Source organism: Pelmatolapia mariae, linkage group LG16_19, assembly GCF_036321145.2.
Source record: "Pelmatolapia mariae isolate MD_Pm_ZW linkage group LG16_19, Pm_UMD_F_2, whole genome shotgun sequence".
Taxonomy (NCBI): domain Eukaryota; kingdom Metazoa; phylum Chordata; class Actinopteri; order Cichliformes; family Cichlidae; genus Pelmatolapia; species Pelmatolapia mariae.
This window is the reverse complement of record NC_086241.1, coordinates 10,688,671-10,706,737: the sequence shown is the minus strand read 5'-3', so window position 1 is coordinate 10,706,737 and position 18,067 is coordinate 10,688,671. Positions and strand designations below refer to the sequence as shown.

Below are 18,067 nucleotides of genomic sequence, written 5' to 3'. Positions count from 1 at the left end.
TGCTATAAATTCACAAGGTACTTTTATTATAGTCAAGTGCCACAGTTTTGCTTTGTTTTTTGGCTGATTGTTTAATAGATCAAGAGAGGTTTAATTCCCAAGTGTTTTTTGTTGTTAAACAAAAGGCAACAATTAAGAGAAGGTCTAGAGGCACAGCAGACAATGTTAGAGAAGTAGATGCAGCTCTGTACACTCACATATACTCACACAAGCATATTTTTTTCTAATAAGGCATTTGAGTTCTCTGATCATGGATAATGTGTCTAGTGTAATACGTTTTGTTCTTTCAGGATTTAATGAGACAATGAATTTTAGCGTACCCCTCTTCTCATTCACTTTACTCTATTATTGTGTGATTTTATTTGTCAATATTTCTCTTGTGCTGCTCATTTTCTTTGATGCAAACCTCCATGAACCCATGTACATTTTACTGAGCAGCTTTTGCATTAATGCACTTTATGGGACCACAGGTTTCTACCCAAAATTCCTTTCAGACTTACTGTCATCTTCTTATAACATCTCATATGAAGGATGCATACTACAAGCTTTTATCATGTACTCATTCGGCTGCTGTGAATTGTCCATTTTAACTGTCATGGCCTTTGACAGGTATCTGGCTATATGTCGACCTCTGCACTACCACTCTTTCATGACTAAGAGGAGGCTCTCTCAGCTGGTGTGTTTCTCCTGGCTAACACCTTTATGCATGTTCTCCATCAATATCATATTAACATCAAGAATCAAGTTATGTGGTATAAACATACAGAGAGTCTTATGTGTAAACTGGGTAATTGTTAAACTTGCTTGTCCTGAAGCTGACACCCTTTCAAACAACATCAGTGCATATGTAATAGTTGTCTTTTATCTGTCTCACTCGCTTTTCATAATTTGGACTTACATATATCTTATTAAAACATGTGCGAGGTCCAGCGAGGACAGGGTAAAGTTTACGCAGACCTGTGTACCACATCTGATCTCTTTGATCATATTTCTCACTGTAATGTCTTTTGATTCGATGTACTTGCGATATGGCTCCAGAGATTTACCCCAAAGCCTCCAAAACTTCATCACTCTTGAATTTCTCATCATCCCTCCAGTTATGAATCCTCTCATGTATGGATTTAAACTCACCAAAATACGAAACAGAATCTTGAGTTTAATTTATTTGAAAAGCAAATGATTTCTGTTAAGGTTAAAGTTCCTTATTTAAAATAATTAAAAAATATTCAAAACAGTTGCAGCAATATAAATACAACTCTTTCTGAAGGCACTTGATTCAGAAACATTTAGACAACAAGTTGTCTAAGGCAAACATATATTTGGTCTAGACTAATTTTGCTAATATTTTGTTGTTTTGTAGTATGACATGTCATATTTGCTCAATCCAGCATGAATGTTGAATGACATTTGTAGTTTTTTTCATGTTCATGACTAAGAATTTTATTTTGAAAAGGAATCTGCATGATTTTTTTGAATAGTGTTGTAAAATTCATCTGTACATCATTCAGAAATCATCACAAATTCACATTTGATTTCATTGCCTTGCAGTGTCCTGATATTCAAGGTATATTAGCTAATATATGTGAAAGCTGATTAAACAGAAGAATAAACAAGTGCCTTAGGTTTAAAGTAAACAAAATATTGTATGAAATGTTTTGTTCTAAATGGTTCTAAGGCCTGTTCTAAACAGGCCTCACTGTGTGTTACTCCTCAGTTTAAGACAAAGTATAAATATAAGGATCAGTGTTATTAGTTTTGGGACTTTTATGTATTTTTTCATTACTGATTGTTTCTGTCAGTAAAACATTTTACTGGCGCAAATATCAATATGCAGTTGTTATGGATTATTATCCTGTTGAAAGATCATCTCCTGTTAAGAGCCTTGAGGTGACTGCTGTTGTGATCCGACATTATATAAATAAAACTGAATAGAACTGAATTGTTACGTACTTTTTTCAGCCATGTTTTTTTTTAAATTTGTATGTAAACTTCCCTCTATACATTAATTAATGACACCATAATTTTGCACTGTTTGAAATCTGATCACATACCCTCATTTCTTAACATACTGTAGTATTTACTACTTTAAAGATATGTTTTGTTTAGCATATCAAGCATAAAATTGTGTTTTTTCCTTTTTTAAAGTATTTGAATCCCATAGCATAAAATTACAAAAAAAAAACAAAACAACCAATGCAATAATAGTATTTTAACAGTAACTCTTTTCTCTTCTACTCCTTCCTTTGCTTATCCTTCCAACCAACCCTCAGCTCTATGATATCTTCTTTCTAATAGCAGGACAAAATGACAGAATTTAAGAAAGGAAAAATAAAAAGAGAAAACCTCAGTATGAAATACCACAAAAAAGTAATCAAAACTTCTGATTTAAAAGACAAAAAATAAAAGTGGGTTTTCAAATGGGTTTTAAAAATGTCTAATGTTGGGGTGATCCTGATGTGAAAGGGCATTTTGTTCTACAGTTTAGGAGCAGCCACAGCAAAGGCCCGATCTCCTCTGTGCCTTAATCTGGACCTCAGGAAATGTAGGAGCATCTGGTCTGCAGATCTCAGTGATCTTGAAGAAGTGTAAAAATTAAAAATATCAGAAAGGTACCAGGGCGATAATCCAGGAAATACCTTAAAAACAATTGATAAGCTAAATCAAGCTTCTACAAGGATAAAGATCTGATATGATCCATGCATCTCACCTGCTGTATTATACTATTTCCAAACTGTTTGGTACAAAGATAAATCAGAGGTCAAACCAGGTCATCTGGAGCCTATTCATTATAAAAACTAAACTACAATATATAGTATATTTTTAATTTGAAAAATTTAATAACTTTAATCATTTTGAACAATTAAAACACTTAAAATTAAAAACTTCCCTCAAAAGAATGAAACGTCCTTTATTTGTACGCATTTAACACTGAAAACCCACATTTTCAGATGTGTGTTAAACAATAAGTTTAGTATAACATGAATGTGAGTGGAAGTACAAACTCTATTTAAACAAGAGAAGACCTCTGGCAAAACCAGGCTCTTGTGTCACAACTGCTCAGAGAGCACAACATGCTTACGGTTCACTGAGGACTCACACGCAAGACTCTCCAATTTGAGAAGAACACAGTGGGATTTATTATATGTTCCAGGTGTATGTACAAACAGTGCAGGGAAATAGTGCTATATACAAAAGTGACAGAGGATCCAGGGCGGGGAGGACAGGGGGGAAAACACTTGCTCCTCTTTGGTCACTCCCTGCTCGTTGCCAGCCACTCTCCAACGATACAGCAATGAATAGCTGCCATCCCTATGCTTAAATGCTGACAAATGAGGCTCAGATGTTTCCACTTCATGGGTGCGTGGGCCGAGGCATTTACAGTTTGCTACTAGCAAACTGCTCTAGCACTACAATGACGACCCTTTGGTGGCCCAGATCTGGTTTGCCAGAGGTGGCCCACACATGGGCCAGCACAAGGCCAGTTGCAGACACAATGGTGGTCCTGTGCTGGCCCAGAACAGTTACAGCTCTGGCCCCAGATGTCAGCCTAACGTGTACCTTAATCAAGCAATGTAATAACAACATGTGCCGGAACATAATAGTGCAAAAGTAAAAACTCTGTTCATAAACCCCATAAACCCTCACTAGGTTTTGGATAAAGTGTACACTCACAAACCTGTCAAACCTGCTTTGAAACTTTGGCTACCATAGCAGTATAGTATTGCAACATGGCATTTGGGTCTTCTAACTAAAATAGGAAAATAGGAACATAAATAGTGGCATCATTGCCAGACCTGGCCCACATCTGGTTTACATACTCCCTGCCATGACACCGGGACCAAGACCTGGTTTCTATGAGCCTGGGCCACATAAACCAAACCATAATCGGGCCAGATGTGGCATGCCATCACATAAACAGTGCAATCTGCGGCAGACCTGGCCCATATCTGGATGACATACCACTTATCATGCCAGAAGTCAGCCAGCAGTGCCGGCTTGACACCAGATCTGGTCCAGACCTGTCTGCCATGTGGGTTTTGTCTTTCTGTTACATATTTCACTGTTTGTAAATAAAGCATTTTCACCTGCTGCCAGAGCCTCCGAGTGTGGTCTGCAATTGAGTCCATTTACCTAAGTTGGCCTTCCAGCCGTGATGTAAACTGTAACTTCAAATCCCTTTTGGACTTTCTTGCTTTGTATGGTTCCCTCTATGTATTGAAACTGATCTACCATCACTACCTCTACTCCTTGCATCTTCATTGTCATATCTATCTATACATCACATCTGAAGTGCTCTTTCTTGTCATGAAGCCATACTGAAGTCATACTGCTGCTCACACATCACTCTTCCACCTTCTCAACACAATCTTTACAGTGCACCTGTTTTATTGTTTATTGCAAAAACCTGACTTGTTGCCTGCAAAATGCAAGTAAGTAGAGGGTACTGCACCTTAGTCACTCCGTAACAAGACCCGCACCCCAGAAAAGTACAGGGTACTTACAGTGTACTTTGTGGCGAGGCGTAGTCGGCAGTGCCCTGCGGACGCACCTGCACGACCACCGCAATTACGCCCGCCTGGTAAAACACGGGGACTCAGGGGTTGGGGCGTGGTTGTGGTGTGGTGTATTTGCGGCTGGCAGCTTGAGAGCTTCAGCCGCATGTAATAAAATGGCTCAAAACTGTCACCTGTGGGCTCGCCGTGTCTCATTCACACCACACTAGAGCCGAAACCCAGGACGCGGCACGGCAGGCCTACGACCTAGCCAGAGGGACGAGCTGGACAAGAGCAGCAGGAGCAGGCGGAGGAGGTGCTCCGCCAGCGTGAAGAGCTGCGGGTCCAGACTGAGCGTCACCTGGATAGAATAGCGAACCTGGTGATGCTGCTCCAAACCTGGTCAGCATCGCCGCCGCCACCCCCACCGGTGTATCCTGACGGTGGGGAACGGTGGGGAGCGGTGGAGGAGCCGCGTAGGGCATCTCGGGAGCTGGAGGTGGTGGGCGAGGCGCGCAGGGGTCCACGCCTGCCGGAAGAGGGGGAACAGCCGGGTGAAGGGCTGTTCCTGCTGGGAGCGGTGGCGGATCCGCTCCAACCGGAGGTGGCAGACGAGACGCGCGAGGGTCTGCGCTGGCCAGAGGAAGAGGAGCCGCGCGAGGGACTGCTTGTGCCGGGAGCGTAGGCGGCGGTGACGGAGGATGTGAACGAGGGTCCTGTCCAGCCGGGAGCAGTGAAGCAGCTGCTCCAGCCGGAGGCGATGGAGGAGCCGCACGGGGAGATGGAGGTTCCCGTGTGACGGGGTTCCGCGCGACCTGGGGCCGAGAGCGAGACACCAGCTGTTCCAACACAACGGACTCCGGTCCAGCCGCCAGTGAGCGGGGTCTCAAGACCGTGCCTGCAGGACCGTGCCAGCTCACCTGGTGGCCGGCCGCCAGACCTCCATCGCCGCCGCTGGAGGCGTGGCCGGCCTCCAGACCAGTGTCGATGCCACCGTTGGAGGCGTGGACGTCCCCCGGAATGGACAGGGTCCTGTTGCTGGGGGCTATGGAGGCGTGTGGCGAGGCGTAGTTGGTGGTGCCGTGCGGACGCACCTGCACGACATCCGCAATCACGCCCGCCTGGTAAAACTCAGGGGTTGGGGCGTGGTTGTGGTGTGGTGTATTGGCGGCTGGCAGCTTGAGAGCTACAGCCGCATGTAATAAGATGGCTCAAAACCGTGTGGCTCGCCATGTCTCATTCACACCACATACTTGTTTCATTGTTTCTTGCAAAAACCTGACTTGATGTCCTCAAATTGCACTTAAATACAGGTTACTTGTGCCTTAGTGGCAGGTTGTGTTATAATGTGTTACCTTTCATTAGTTTGCATAAATTCGTTACATATGTTAAACTATAAACACTTAAAATCATATAGAGATCAGTCTCAATAAGCATATGCATCAGTGCGTTCTTCTGGTTTTTACACATTAAAATTAAAAAAGAGTGAAACTAAGCACATTTTCTGCACATTTTATTTTTGAGGTTATTGTTGAAAATTTCAGGGAGTAAGTCATTTTTTTCTGCTTCTTTTAGGGTTAAACATTATACAGAGGCCAGGTTGTTGGTGTGAAATACATTCTCATTTACAAAATATTTAAATATTCCTATCTTTTACAATCTAAAAAGTAAAGGAAGACTCATTATAACACAGCTATATTATGTATTTTTGAAGGAAGGGAAAAATATGTTGCTTATCAAACATATAATAACTTTAGTCACTGTGCTGATGTTTTACACTCAAAGCAAAGGTCTTAATAGACAATCTATTCAAGCTCTATAGAGAGCAGTTACATAAGACACAAAGAACTTTATTCTTAAAAGTAAATTTAATTTTTTAAAAAATTATTCAACTCAAGAAGTGAAAGCACCACTTACATCATGCTAACCACGTAATTGTGGCTGACACAAAGAGTATATAAACCTCTGGTGACATACTTTGTCAGTTAGACAGTATACAGAGAGACTTCATTTCACCCTGACTTTAACTTGTGAAAATGCCATTTGCTCTCAGTTTGAAATGACACCTAGTAAGGTAAACTAATATTTTGTTATGGATAATGTTTCAGTAATTACTGTTTTTACTCTCTCAGGTTTAAGTGATATTGCAAACTACAGGGTCACTATCTTTGTTCTCACTTTACTGTGTTACTGTGTGATTTGGCTGGTAAATTTGACGATAATTGTCACAGTCATTGTGGATAAAAGTCTTAATGAATATGGAATCAGAACGATGCCACCTTGAAACGAAACCGAAAAAAATACTGAAACCGAAAAAATCGCTTACAATTTTTATTTTTCAGTTTCAATCCATTTTTTTTCGGTTTCAATCCATTTTTCGGTTTCACTCCATTTTTTTTCAGTTTCAATCCATTTTTTTTCAGCTTCAATCCATTTTTCGGATTCAATCTAGTTTTCGGTTTCAATCCATTTTTCGATTTCAATCCATTTTTCAGTTTCAATCTGCTGGCACTGTTTTGGCGTCCGGAGGCGTGCTTGAGGGGGCGGGGATTCCGACCCGCATGAATTTGCATACATTATAGAGTCCGTTGCTCGTGCTGACCAAGCTGCCATTTTTCTCTTTTTGCCTCTTTCAATGGCTGCATCAAGTTCAGGTGGACCCTCTAAACCGCAGGTAAGTAATCATTTTCCGTCGTCTTTCTTTGCTATTTCACTCGACTGGACATAGGTTTAGTTTTTATTAGCTAAATCTGGTGAAGTTGTGGTAAAATGCCAACATTAGCCTAGTCGTTGTAGCAAGCTAGCTGGCAGCTAAAATTTGCTAAATTCAGTGATGCCCCTGTCTCTTTTAGGAGTTAGAGGCCCGTGTTATAACAGCGGCACAAGATATAATCAACAGGTTAGCTCAAAGTCTTCAGCAACCTAATACCACATGTATACCAAATGCTGAACACTCTCACGAGCACTCAGGTGGACAAGCCCAGACCCCAAAAGATACAGTGCAGACGGAGATGGCAAGGTTAGAAATTGTATTGAACAATTATACTTTTTAATCATTTGGATTAGTAAAAAAAAAAAATCCCTGCATGTTGAAAATGATTTCTACTTCTCACATGTAGGTCATTTCCAGGATTTTTTACCAAAAAAAGGGGGAAAAATCGCTTTTCCCCACTCCAAAGTAGTGCGCTGAGGCCTAAATCCAGCAAGCCTTTCAGTGTATATATATATCTAGTGAATAAAGGCTGTACCAACACTCCTTCTGCTACTGAGGAGCTGCAGCTGAGCCAAGCAGGGCTGGGAAAGAGATCCCTCATCTTGACTGATGATATGAGCCATACAATGGTAATGTCTCACAGATTTAATGTAGTTACACTTATATAAGAGAAATGCATTTACATTAAAAAAAAAACATGTTCTATATCAAATCATTATGATAGACATGCAAATGATAGTAGTTATTCTTTTTTTGGTCATATATTAGCACTGATAAAAATATATCTTAATTATGTAGTTTTACCAATTGTGTCCCCTTATGCACTGTTTTAGGTTAATAAAAAAATCAAGGAGGAATATCCCAAAATGGATGGAGTGCAAGGATGGTTGTTGCACAAGTCCTCAGGTGCATAATTTTCCTCTTTGAAATTATGTTTTTAGATGCTAGTGAAAGTTGAAAATTGTACAATGTTTTTTCTATCAATCTGTGTATTTAGGTGGTCAAGGTAGGAGGAAACTTGTAGCAATTCCTCCTGATGTAAATGGCTACACAGGAAGACTGATCCGCAACATTTCCAGTGCAGGAAAGACCCTCTTGTATGTTGTTCCGCTGCAGCAGGACCTTGATCTTACTCCTCTTCCATCAGATGCAGCTGAATTTCAAACCATGCCAAAGGCTTCTTGCCAGGTGTGCAAGGAAAGTATGCCTCTGCATATCCTAGCACTCCATGTCAACAATTGTGTGAAGTCTCAGTCAACAGAAGAGGAAGATGAGGTGAATTTGTATTATATTGTGGAATATTGCCTTATTAACAGTCTATAAATATTTGGGATATTTGTGCACGGAATTATAGAAGGCTTTTTTCTGTGTGTGTGACTATTCTGTTTTTGTTAATGTACAATACATTGTAGTAATTACAATTGTACTTCATAGACTGATGTCCAGCTTCTGTCTGTCATGAATTCACCAAGCTTTTGTAGAGAGCCTCTTGACATGAAGCAGGTGATAATGTTCAATCCACATATTTACAAATCATTGTTTCTTTTATGTTTTAACAATATTTTTTTCTCTAGGACATGAAAGAATGCCCAATCTGTCTTTGCTGCTTTCCAGTGAATGAGATTGCCCAGCATGCAAGCCTGTGTGGTGAAAGGTTCCTTCAAATTTATACATATTAAACACATTTTCCTATGTTTACATCTGAATCCTTTTTAAAAAATTTATGGCATTACAGTTTTGAGCTCAGTATGTAGTTACAGTAAATACTTACTTGGTCCACATTTTAAGGCGTACAGTATATTTGAAACACACAATGTAATCACCGTACCTGTTAAGCTCAGGACCCAATTTAAATGCCAGTAAAATCAGTTAAAAGACATCATAATTTAGATCACATATATTTTTGCTATTGTTCATAATTTTTAGACCTGAGGACACTTCCACTCACATGACAGACGTTTATGTCAGTACTGACTCTGAGTGCAGTGTGCCAAGCAACAGAACAGATCCTTTGACTGATTTAGTCAGGTATGATTTATATTCTTTGCCCTTTCATATTATCTGGTTTTGTTTATAATACATTTGCTTTCATTTTAAGAAATGATAATCATTTTCAATTTTTCTTTTCTCAGTGAAGCAGATGTGCTACAATGGCTTTCAAGTCAGGTGGATACCAGCAAAGACTTTAGGATTTGCATCACTCGGAATGATCTTGTTCAAAGAGGCTTCATTCAGTGGCAACGACAGAAGAAGGGTTCCCCTGTCAACAAACTCCACGTGACTTTTATCGGAGAAGCAGGAATTGATACTGGTGCATTAAGCAAAGAATTTTTGACTGGTATAGCTATGTACATTGTACTTACAGTTCAGATATTGAATATGGCCAAATCAAATTAAGATACAGTATAAGGTTAACCCTTTAAATTATTTTGTCTTTCTGTATATCTATGTAGAAATGATGCATGGTATTGAGACTCGACTGTTTGAAGGCAGTAGCAAGAAGGGAAAGAGTCCTGTCTACTCTATCAGTGATTTAGAAAATAGTTTCTACAGGTTTGTCTGTTTTTATACATTTCCCAGCATTATGTAGCATATGAAGCATGTTAAATATTTCTTTGTATCTTGCAGAACTGCAGGAGAAGTGTTTTCAGTGAGCCTTGCACAGGGAGGTCCACCACCATGCTTCCTTAGAAGCTGGTGTTATCAGTTTCTTGCAACAGGAAACTTCGATGCGCTTCAGCTGACCAAAGATGATGTGGATGACACTGAATATAGGTCTCTAATTGAAAAGGTGAGCTGTGTTTGTACAGACTAGTGAAAAAATGCTGATTGTTTGTGTGTGTATACAGTGTTGCGGAGTAACGTAAGACATGTACCAGCGTTACGTATTTAAAATACAAAATATGAGTAACTGTATTCCGTTACAGTTACCGTTTAAAAAGGTGGTATTTAGAATACAGTTACTTTGTTGAAATATATGAATTACACAGCGGCAGCGTTACGGTTGCCATAGTTACAGGGTGACGCGCTCTCTCTGCGACTGTGTGTTTCCTGGGTGAGAGAGCGCCTTTTTGTTGTTGTTGTTGTTGTTGTGCTAAGCTAATAGGCAGAGTGTTACAGGCATAGCTCTAAAGAATGTAGCCTCATGGGCAGTGTAGTCTGTGCTGTAGGGAGAATGGACTGCCATATTCGTTATGTGTCTGTGAGAGTGAGGACGGAGAAAAAGGCGAGTGGAAAAGTACGAACTGTCATCGAGCAGAAACAGGAGCTGGAAGCATGTAAATATAATAATAACCACAGCAGCCAAAAAGAGTGCCTGACGAGCCCAGTTGAAAGTAAGCTATTAAGACTTGACTGTACACTGTTTTTGTGTTTTCTTCCGAAACAGTAAGTTCCGTTGGAGCAGCCTTTCAACGCCTCTCTCTGTCTCTCACTAGCAAAGTTAACCCAGACAACAAAGTAAAGCTAGTTTTTGGCTACGAGCCCGACACAAACCTGACATATTAGCCAGAGGTCCCTTTACAATGGTTCAGAGCCGCGGACCTTCAGTAATAGTAATAAATCATATTTATGTAGTTGTAAACAGCATGATAATATATTAAGTAATCCAAACTATTCAGAATATATTACTGCCATTCAGTAACGTAACAGAATACATTAAAAAATACAGTTTGGGGCCTGTAATCTGTAGTGGAATACATTTTAAAAGTAACCTTCCCAACACTGTGTATAGTTTCATAATTTCAAAAACTTGAAATCATTTACTGTTTTGTTTCTGTATGTTTTCAGGTGGAAGTGGCAGACAACCTGACAGACCTCACTGAAGACATTGTGAGCTGTGGTTACACAGGACTTGTGAAGCTGGACAAACGGGACAGTATAATAAGGTAGTATAATTTAATAGACAATATACCAACCAGAAACATTTGAAATTAATATTTTCTAAGTTCAAACCCTGGTTTCGACCACCATACCCCATCAGTTTCACTAATGACTGTGTTTGCTTTTCTAAATAGATCAATTGTTGTGCATGCTACGGTGCGTCTGACTCCAATGCTACAGCAAATTAGAAATGGCATGAAGATCTACAACCTTCTGGAGGTGATTGGAAGGCACGAAAGTCTCTGTTCAAACCTGTTTGTTCCCAGAGATGAGAATGATGATACAGCGGTAAATATGTCTTTATTTATTTATTTCAGTGGTTTAGTTTTTACAACAGATTCTAAAAATACATGTGATGTAGTAATAGCCCTGTAAGGACTTTTTTTGTTTCAGCCTTTATTTAGGTTGCTCAGATTAATGACTATTAAACAATTTCTTAATAAATAAACAATTTCTTATTGTTTATTTGAAATCACAACACGTGACACCCCCCCCCCCCCAAATCTCTTTAGCCGGATGCTGATTACATAATGAGCATCCTTGAGCCTGAGCTGAGTGAGAGGGGAAGTCCAAGGCATGCCAAAGAAAATGCCATCATCAACTTCTTCCAAGACTTCCTGGAGAATCTTGAAAGCTCAGGTTTGTGCCATCGGCCAGTTACTGGTATTATCATCAAAACATTAACACAACAGCTGTTACAAATACAGTGTTGTAGCATTTCTTTCAAACCTACTGTACTCTGCAAAATTGTCATCACAAACGATAACAGTCTAAAGGAACTGAAATCTCTGTAAAGATTTGTTTATATGTTTTATACAATCTACCACATGTCTAAATGACAAAATTGGTTTTGCATATTAATAAATATTTTGGTATGATAGTTAAAGATTTAAAGTAAGTCGAATCTGCTTCTTCAGATCAGGATAAAGACAAAAAGAGCTGTGAGTATGGGATCCAAGACCACCAGGACCAGGACCAGGAAGAACACTGGAATTCCAAACACCAACCACCGAGAATGTCTGTCCCAGCGATTATGCAGTGGTTAACTGGACAAAGACACAAACCATGCCTTCCTTCAGAAAGGGCAAATTTTAAAATACATGTAAGATTTGAGCATCAATGCAAAGATATGATGCCTGAACACTACATATGTTACCCACTTGTAAGTGCCTGCACAAACACAATCTTCTTTCCTGTGGCACACATGAACTCATACACAGAGTTCACAGAAGTTATGACAACAGCTGTCACAATGGGAAGAGATTTCAGCCGTGTGTAGTTAGCACTTGAATAGCATACCATCACAAGTTATGCAGTATTGCACTGTATTTCTACTATTTGTCTTAGCCTTTAAACCTATTTCAGTTCTTGGAACACAGATTAAAAAAGGAAAGAATATTTACAGTTCAAGATTATTTTTCCACGTTGTTTCATTTTTTGTTCTTATAATGTTAAAAACTATGTTATCAAATTCTGTAAGTCTGAAGAAGTTTAAATGAATTTTGTTTAAATATATTTTCTGTATATGAAGCATGTAGTATTATTTTGTTACTGAAAAGTTTTCCACTGTGAAGTGTAAAGTGATATTCCAACTGTTTTGCTGAAAAGAAATATTCTTACACTTGATGAATTGTTTTTTTCAGTCATTAAAAGGATATCATTTAATTGTTTATAGTATTTATTAACATGACATGTTAAACAAATTTAATCAACCCAGTTACAAAAACATCAGACGTGAGATGCTTAACTGAATGTGGCTACTTTAAACATTAAGTTATAAAAGGTAAAAACAGTATTTGATGCAATTAAAAAGGATACATTCATCTAATTATCTGACAATACATCTTAAGATTGATTGATTTGCTATTCTGTCATTACAATACAAATAATGTGGTTAAATCCTATGAGAAAGGCTAACTGAGTGGGTTCTGTTGTGTTACTGAATGAACTCTGATGTAGTTCAGCACTCTCTCATAAAGGTCTCTTCCGTTGTCAAAGGAGGGACTAAGAGGATGAATGGCTGCCCTCAGTCCTGCCATCGCCTCAGGCCCCAAAGGACACTGTATTGGTGGAAGAACTACTCCACCACCACTTTCTGGTCTCGAACAGTCAAGGTCCAAAGAGAAATGTTCTTGAATGTCCTGAAAATAGACTTGTTTTTGTTATGAACAGTATAACTATAGTATGCAGCTATTACAAAGGTATGTCTTTAAAAACAAGACAGGTGCACATTTAAATATATGCATGTGATGAATTTCAAGGTACAAAAACCCAAGCGATATAAAACATCTGTAATAGCACATTTTATAGTCGTACCTCAGTGTTTTCTGGTGCAGCCACAGGATTTTGAAGAAGTCCTATAGTCCAAAGTTGATTAGGTGTAAGACTTTGTTCTGTTCGCAGGGCATGATTATCCCACCCGTTCTTGAAAGTGTCAAGGTCCTTCTGCAGACGTTCCACAAAGATGTACTGAGCACAGAACAGGTGGAGGCTGTTGGAGGGGTCAAGCAGGCAGTCTTCCTCAAGGTTGTGAAGTAGCTCATAATAAACACTGGTTACAGCCATCCAGACATCACGCCACAAGCGCTCAACTCTACAACATAAAAAATATCAAAAGAACACATTAGTTTACAAATCCAGGCTTGTACCTGTTTTTGATTTACTAATGATAAAAGACCCATGTATTTATATATATATATATGCTAAGCCCTGTATATAACTTACCTTTGATTGTGAACACTTTTTCCTGAAATGTAGCTTGCTCTGCCGCAACCACGAACAGTAAACATGCAATGAGCAATGCCAACATTTTCGACACCCTGGTCTCCTCTAACTCTGCATGATGAAATAGAATACAAACAAGTTTTCAGAAAGTTGACTAATAATATGAAATGTATCAAGGTTTTACATTACCTTAAAGGAAAGCCAAACTGTTCAACAGAGCTCATAAAGAAGCCTAATGCAGTTGATGCCTTGTTATTATTTCCTGCACCAAGGTACATTATCTGGAACATAATTTATGAATAAATGATTTTGTTTTGAAGAAACAAACACAATATCTAACAAACTAATAAACACCTGACAGTTATATACTTCTTAAAGTAAAATAAAGACAACTCAACACTAATGAACGTAAATTTTTTGTCAAAGGAGTAGAAGAAGAATATGCCACTTTCTCTCTATAGGGTAGTTAATTTTGAGGAAAAAATTGTGATTGCAAGGGAAGATTGTTTACCTTTCGCGAATAGCCATCAATCCCAGCAAATATAACTATGCCATATCTAAAAAAAAAAGAAGAAAAGCGAAATATTAAACACACACACACGCCCAAGTATAACATTTGTCCACAAGTCTGAATTTATCAACTTGTTTGTTTCTTTGCTTACTAAACAGGAACTTTTTTTACTTTGTAGAAATAGAAATTTACATGGATCCTCTAACTGTTAATGTAAAATGCCTTATGCTCAAATCAGAAATCAAAATAGTTACAGGGTATCCAGAGTACTGAACATACAAACACGAACTGTACACAAACCTGATGAGTTTGTGGTTTGTATCTACATGAACCAATGAGAGGGGACCTTTTACAGAGTACACTCTTCTTGCAACACAGCCGACAGATGCCATCCTTTCTAGGATTCCTGCAGCATCTACCCTATGCATCGATGCAGACACTTGCTCCCATCTGACACGGTATCCCATGGCCTGCAGTTCCCCCATCATCATTCGATAGCTGATGTGTGGCAGTCTCATTTTAACTGACCTAACAAGGCTGTCCAGCTCATCATCTGTGACACTGCTGTATGATGCATGCACTGAAAGTCCATACTCTTGCATCCGACGAAATAATGTCCTTTTGCTGACACCCAGAAGCCGAGCTATACTGGGAATGGAAAATTTCATGTTGATGAGGCTTTTCAAAGATTCTTCTGATATACTAAGTTTACGTTGTCCTCTCGCTGTGTATACAACATCAACAAGAGAAGAATGTGGGTGTCTCTCTCCGTCTTGAAAATTTATCAGTCTCAAAAGATTGGATAAGGCATTAAGAATATCTTGTGGTACTGCTAAAATATTACCAAATGACTGTATAAGTCTCAATTCATGAGTGATGACATAATGCAAATAGTCCATATCTACAGGTCTGCGTTGTAGAGCTCCATGAAGCTTTGTTAGCAATCTTTCATAGAACTGCCTCCTTATTAATGGTACCTGGAACAGAAATTGATACATTTGCTAATTGTGCACTAATGACAAAATAATCTATGCATACATACATGAACACAACAGGAAGATAAACAAATTAAATCGTTTCCATAAACAAGTACATCCATTTCATAAGAAATACATTTCTTATGAATGTATTTCTTATGAAATGTTAAAATATCAGTACTACAGTCTAAATATCAGGAGAGCAAATCAATATGCTTTCAGATGTGTGGCTACATGTTGGTGACAAATGTATACAAATACAAATGTATTTTAAAATACATTGGTGATTTAAAAATACTAAAAAATGCAAAATATGTGAAAACTTTTTGTCCAGATTGGAGCAGAATATTCATATTTGAAATTAATTTAGTTAAAAATGGCAACTATTTTGTTTTAAAGAGTATGGCAAGCAAAGGTGTATAAAAAAAAAGGTGACCCTTTATGGCAACACTGCCATAAAGACGTTACTTCCAAACCTACACTTGTCTTACCGTTATGTGCCTGGAATCTGCCATTGCTTAATATGTTATCATCACCACTGGCCATCAGGAGTAAGGCTCTGGCCTCCTTGTAGATACTTTTGCAGTTTGAACCTCAAATCCCTGTACTGCAGAATCCATTACAAAGTTAAAGTGTTTGTTTATTCACAAAAGAGACAGTGGCATCACTGAATTTAGCAAATTTTAGCTGCCAGCTAGCTTGCTACAACGACTAGGCTAATGTTGGCATTTTACCACAACTTCACCAGATTTAGCTAATAAAAACTAAACCTATGTCCAGTCGAGTGAAATAGCAAAGAAAGACGACGGAAAATGATTACTTACCTGCGGTTTAGAGGGTCCACCTGAACTTGATGCAGCCATTGAAAGAGGCAAAAAGAGAAAAATGGCAGCTTGGTCAGCACGAGCAACGGACTCTATAATGTATGCAAATTCATGCGGGTCGGAATCCCCGCCCCCTCAAGCGCGCCTCCGGACGCCAAAACAGTGCCAGCAGATTGAAACTGAAAAATGGATTGAAATCGAAAAATGGATTGAAACCGAAAACTAGATTGAATCCGAAAAATGGATTGAAGCTGAAAAAAAATGGATTGAAACTGAAAAAAAATGGAGTGAAACCGAAAAATGGATTGAAACCGAAAAAAAATGGATTGAAACTGAAAAATAAAAATTGTAAGCGATTTTTTCGGTTTCAATATTTTTTTCGGTTTCGTTTCAAGGTGGCATCGTTCTGATTCCATACATGAACCCATGTACATCTTCCTCTGCAATCTGTGTGTCAATGGACTCTATGGGACAGCTGCATTTTATCCCAAGTTTCTCTACGATCTTCTGTCCACCACTCATGTCATCTCTTATGCAGGATGCCTTTTGCAGGGTTTTGTATTGCACTCTTCAGTTTGTGCTCACTTCTCTCTTCTAGTTCTCATGGCCTATGACAGATACATAGCTATATGTCGACCTCTTGTGTACCACTCTCTGATGACTACACAAAGAGTTTGTATTTTTTGCTTGGTTTATTCCCTTTTACCTGATCTTCATGAGCACGATAACAACAGCAGTGTTGAGGTTATGTGGCTCACACATACCAAGAATCTACTGTTTAAACTGGTTAATGTCTAATCTAGCTTGGTCTGCCTCTGTAGCAAGAATTGTTATTCCTGCTTTTACTTACACCTTTTATATCGGCCATGTCCTTTTTGTTTTCTGGTCTTATGTACATCTGATCAAAACATGTCAGTCATCCAAAGAAAACTGGAACAAATTCATGCAGACATGTGTACCACATTTATTCTCTTTAACAGTTGTTGTTCTATCTTTTCTTTTTGATATGTTATACATGCGATTTGGCTCAAAAGAAATACCACAAAGTTTTGAGAATTTTATGGCAATGGAAATTTTCCATTCCCACCAATTATTAATCCCCTCATGTATGGATTTAAATTGACACAAATAAGAAACAGAGTTTTGAATTTTATATGTGGTAAAAGTTCAGCTTTGAGACTAAAGTCATGAGTCTTTCTGCAGAGAGGGGCAAAAAATCTGTTGATATATGTGCATATGTGATTTAAGCGAAATGTGATCTGTAGTGTAAATGAATAGATACTATGACAGATACATATTTCCAGACTGTTTTCATTAATTGAAATATAAGTAGAATTTCCTTTTGGTTTGTAAATGTTGAAATTTAAAAAAGAAAACAACACACATTGAAATTAAACACATTTCCTGTACATTATTAGTTTCTGTCTTGTATGGACAAAAAAAGGTTTAATGTAGTTACATCTTTTTCTGATGTTTAGCTTCTTTTCCTGGTTGACTACGATGTTTTTACTCACCTAGTTTTGTTAAACTTAACTATAATACCTCTGGGTCCAAAATTGTATTCTCGGGTAATTTTTGAAAATCTTAATATGAAAATGCTACTAAAGCTCTGCCAGTGGTGGGAGTTGAAAAACTCTCTGACCTAGGCCTCTGCACACCTTTACTTTGAAAACAGTCTTTTGGGTTTTCTTTACATCCAAACTTAAGTGGCTGTCATCACACCAGGCTACAAACCACTGTATATCAAAAAAGTAAATGCTTATGTCCTCTTCCTTGTGAAGCAAATTGTGAAAAGGAGTAACCTACCCTGTGCCTGGCACGACCTTAAGGAGCACTGGTACTCAATCAGTTAAAATTAATAATAATGTTCCAGCTGACAGCAATAAGTTCTGATTGTAAAAATGATACCATTTATTTGAAATGTCTCCACTCAATTTCATTTG

General features: G+C 38.6%; 2 protein-coding genes and 1 pseudogene across 2 annotated transcripts; all 3 read left to right on the top strand.

Annotated features, from left to right (window-relative positions):
- Positions 1-250: 250 nt before the first annotated feature.
- LOC134645831 (olfactory receptor 11H6-like) lies at positions 251-1,180 on the top strand. Its single transcript, XM_063499434.1, has one exon. The coding sequence runs from the start codon at positions 251-253 to the stop codon at positions 1,178-1,180; it is 930 nt and encodes a 309-aa protein (XP_063355504.1).
- Positions 1,181-6,585: 5,405 nt separating this feature from the next.
- Positions 6,586-17,315, top strand: LOC135933821 (olfactory receptor 6C1-like; annotated as a pseudogene).
- Positions 8,418-13,668, top strand: LOC134645786 (uncharacterized). The gene is made up of 11 exons (XM_063499374.1): positions 8,418-8,481; positions 8,641-8,709; positions 8,781-8,860; positions 9,133-9,234; positions 9,339-9,544; positions 9,660-9,759; positions 9,835-9,997; positions 10,996-11,093; positions 11,223-11,376; positions 11,601-11,727; positions 13,492-13,668. The coding sequence occupies exons 2-11, from the start codon at positions 8,665-8,667 to the stop codon at positions 13,515-13,517; spliced, it is 1,101 nt and encodes a 366-aa protein (XP_063355444.1). The 5' UTR covers positions 8,418-8,481; positions 8,641-8,664; the 3' UTR covers positions 13,518-13,668.
- Positions 17,316-18,067: the final 752 nt, after the last annotated feature.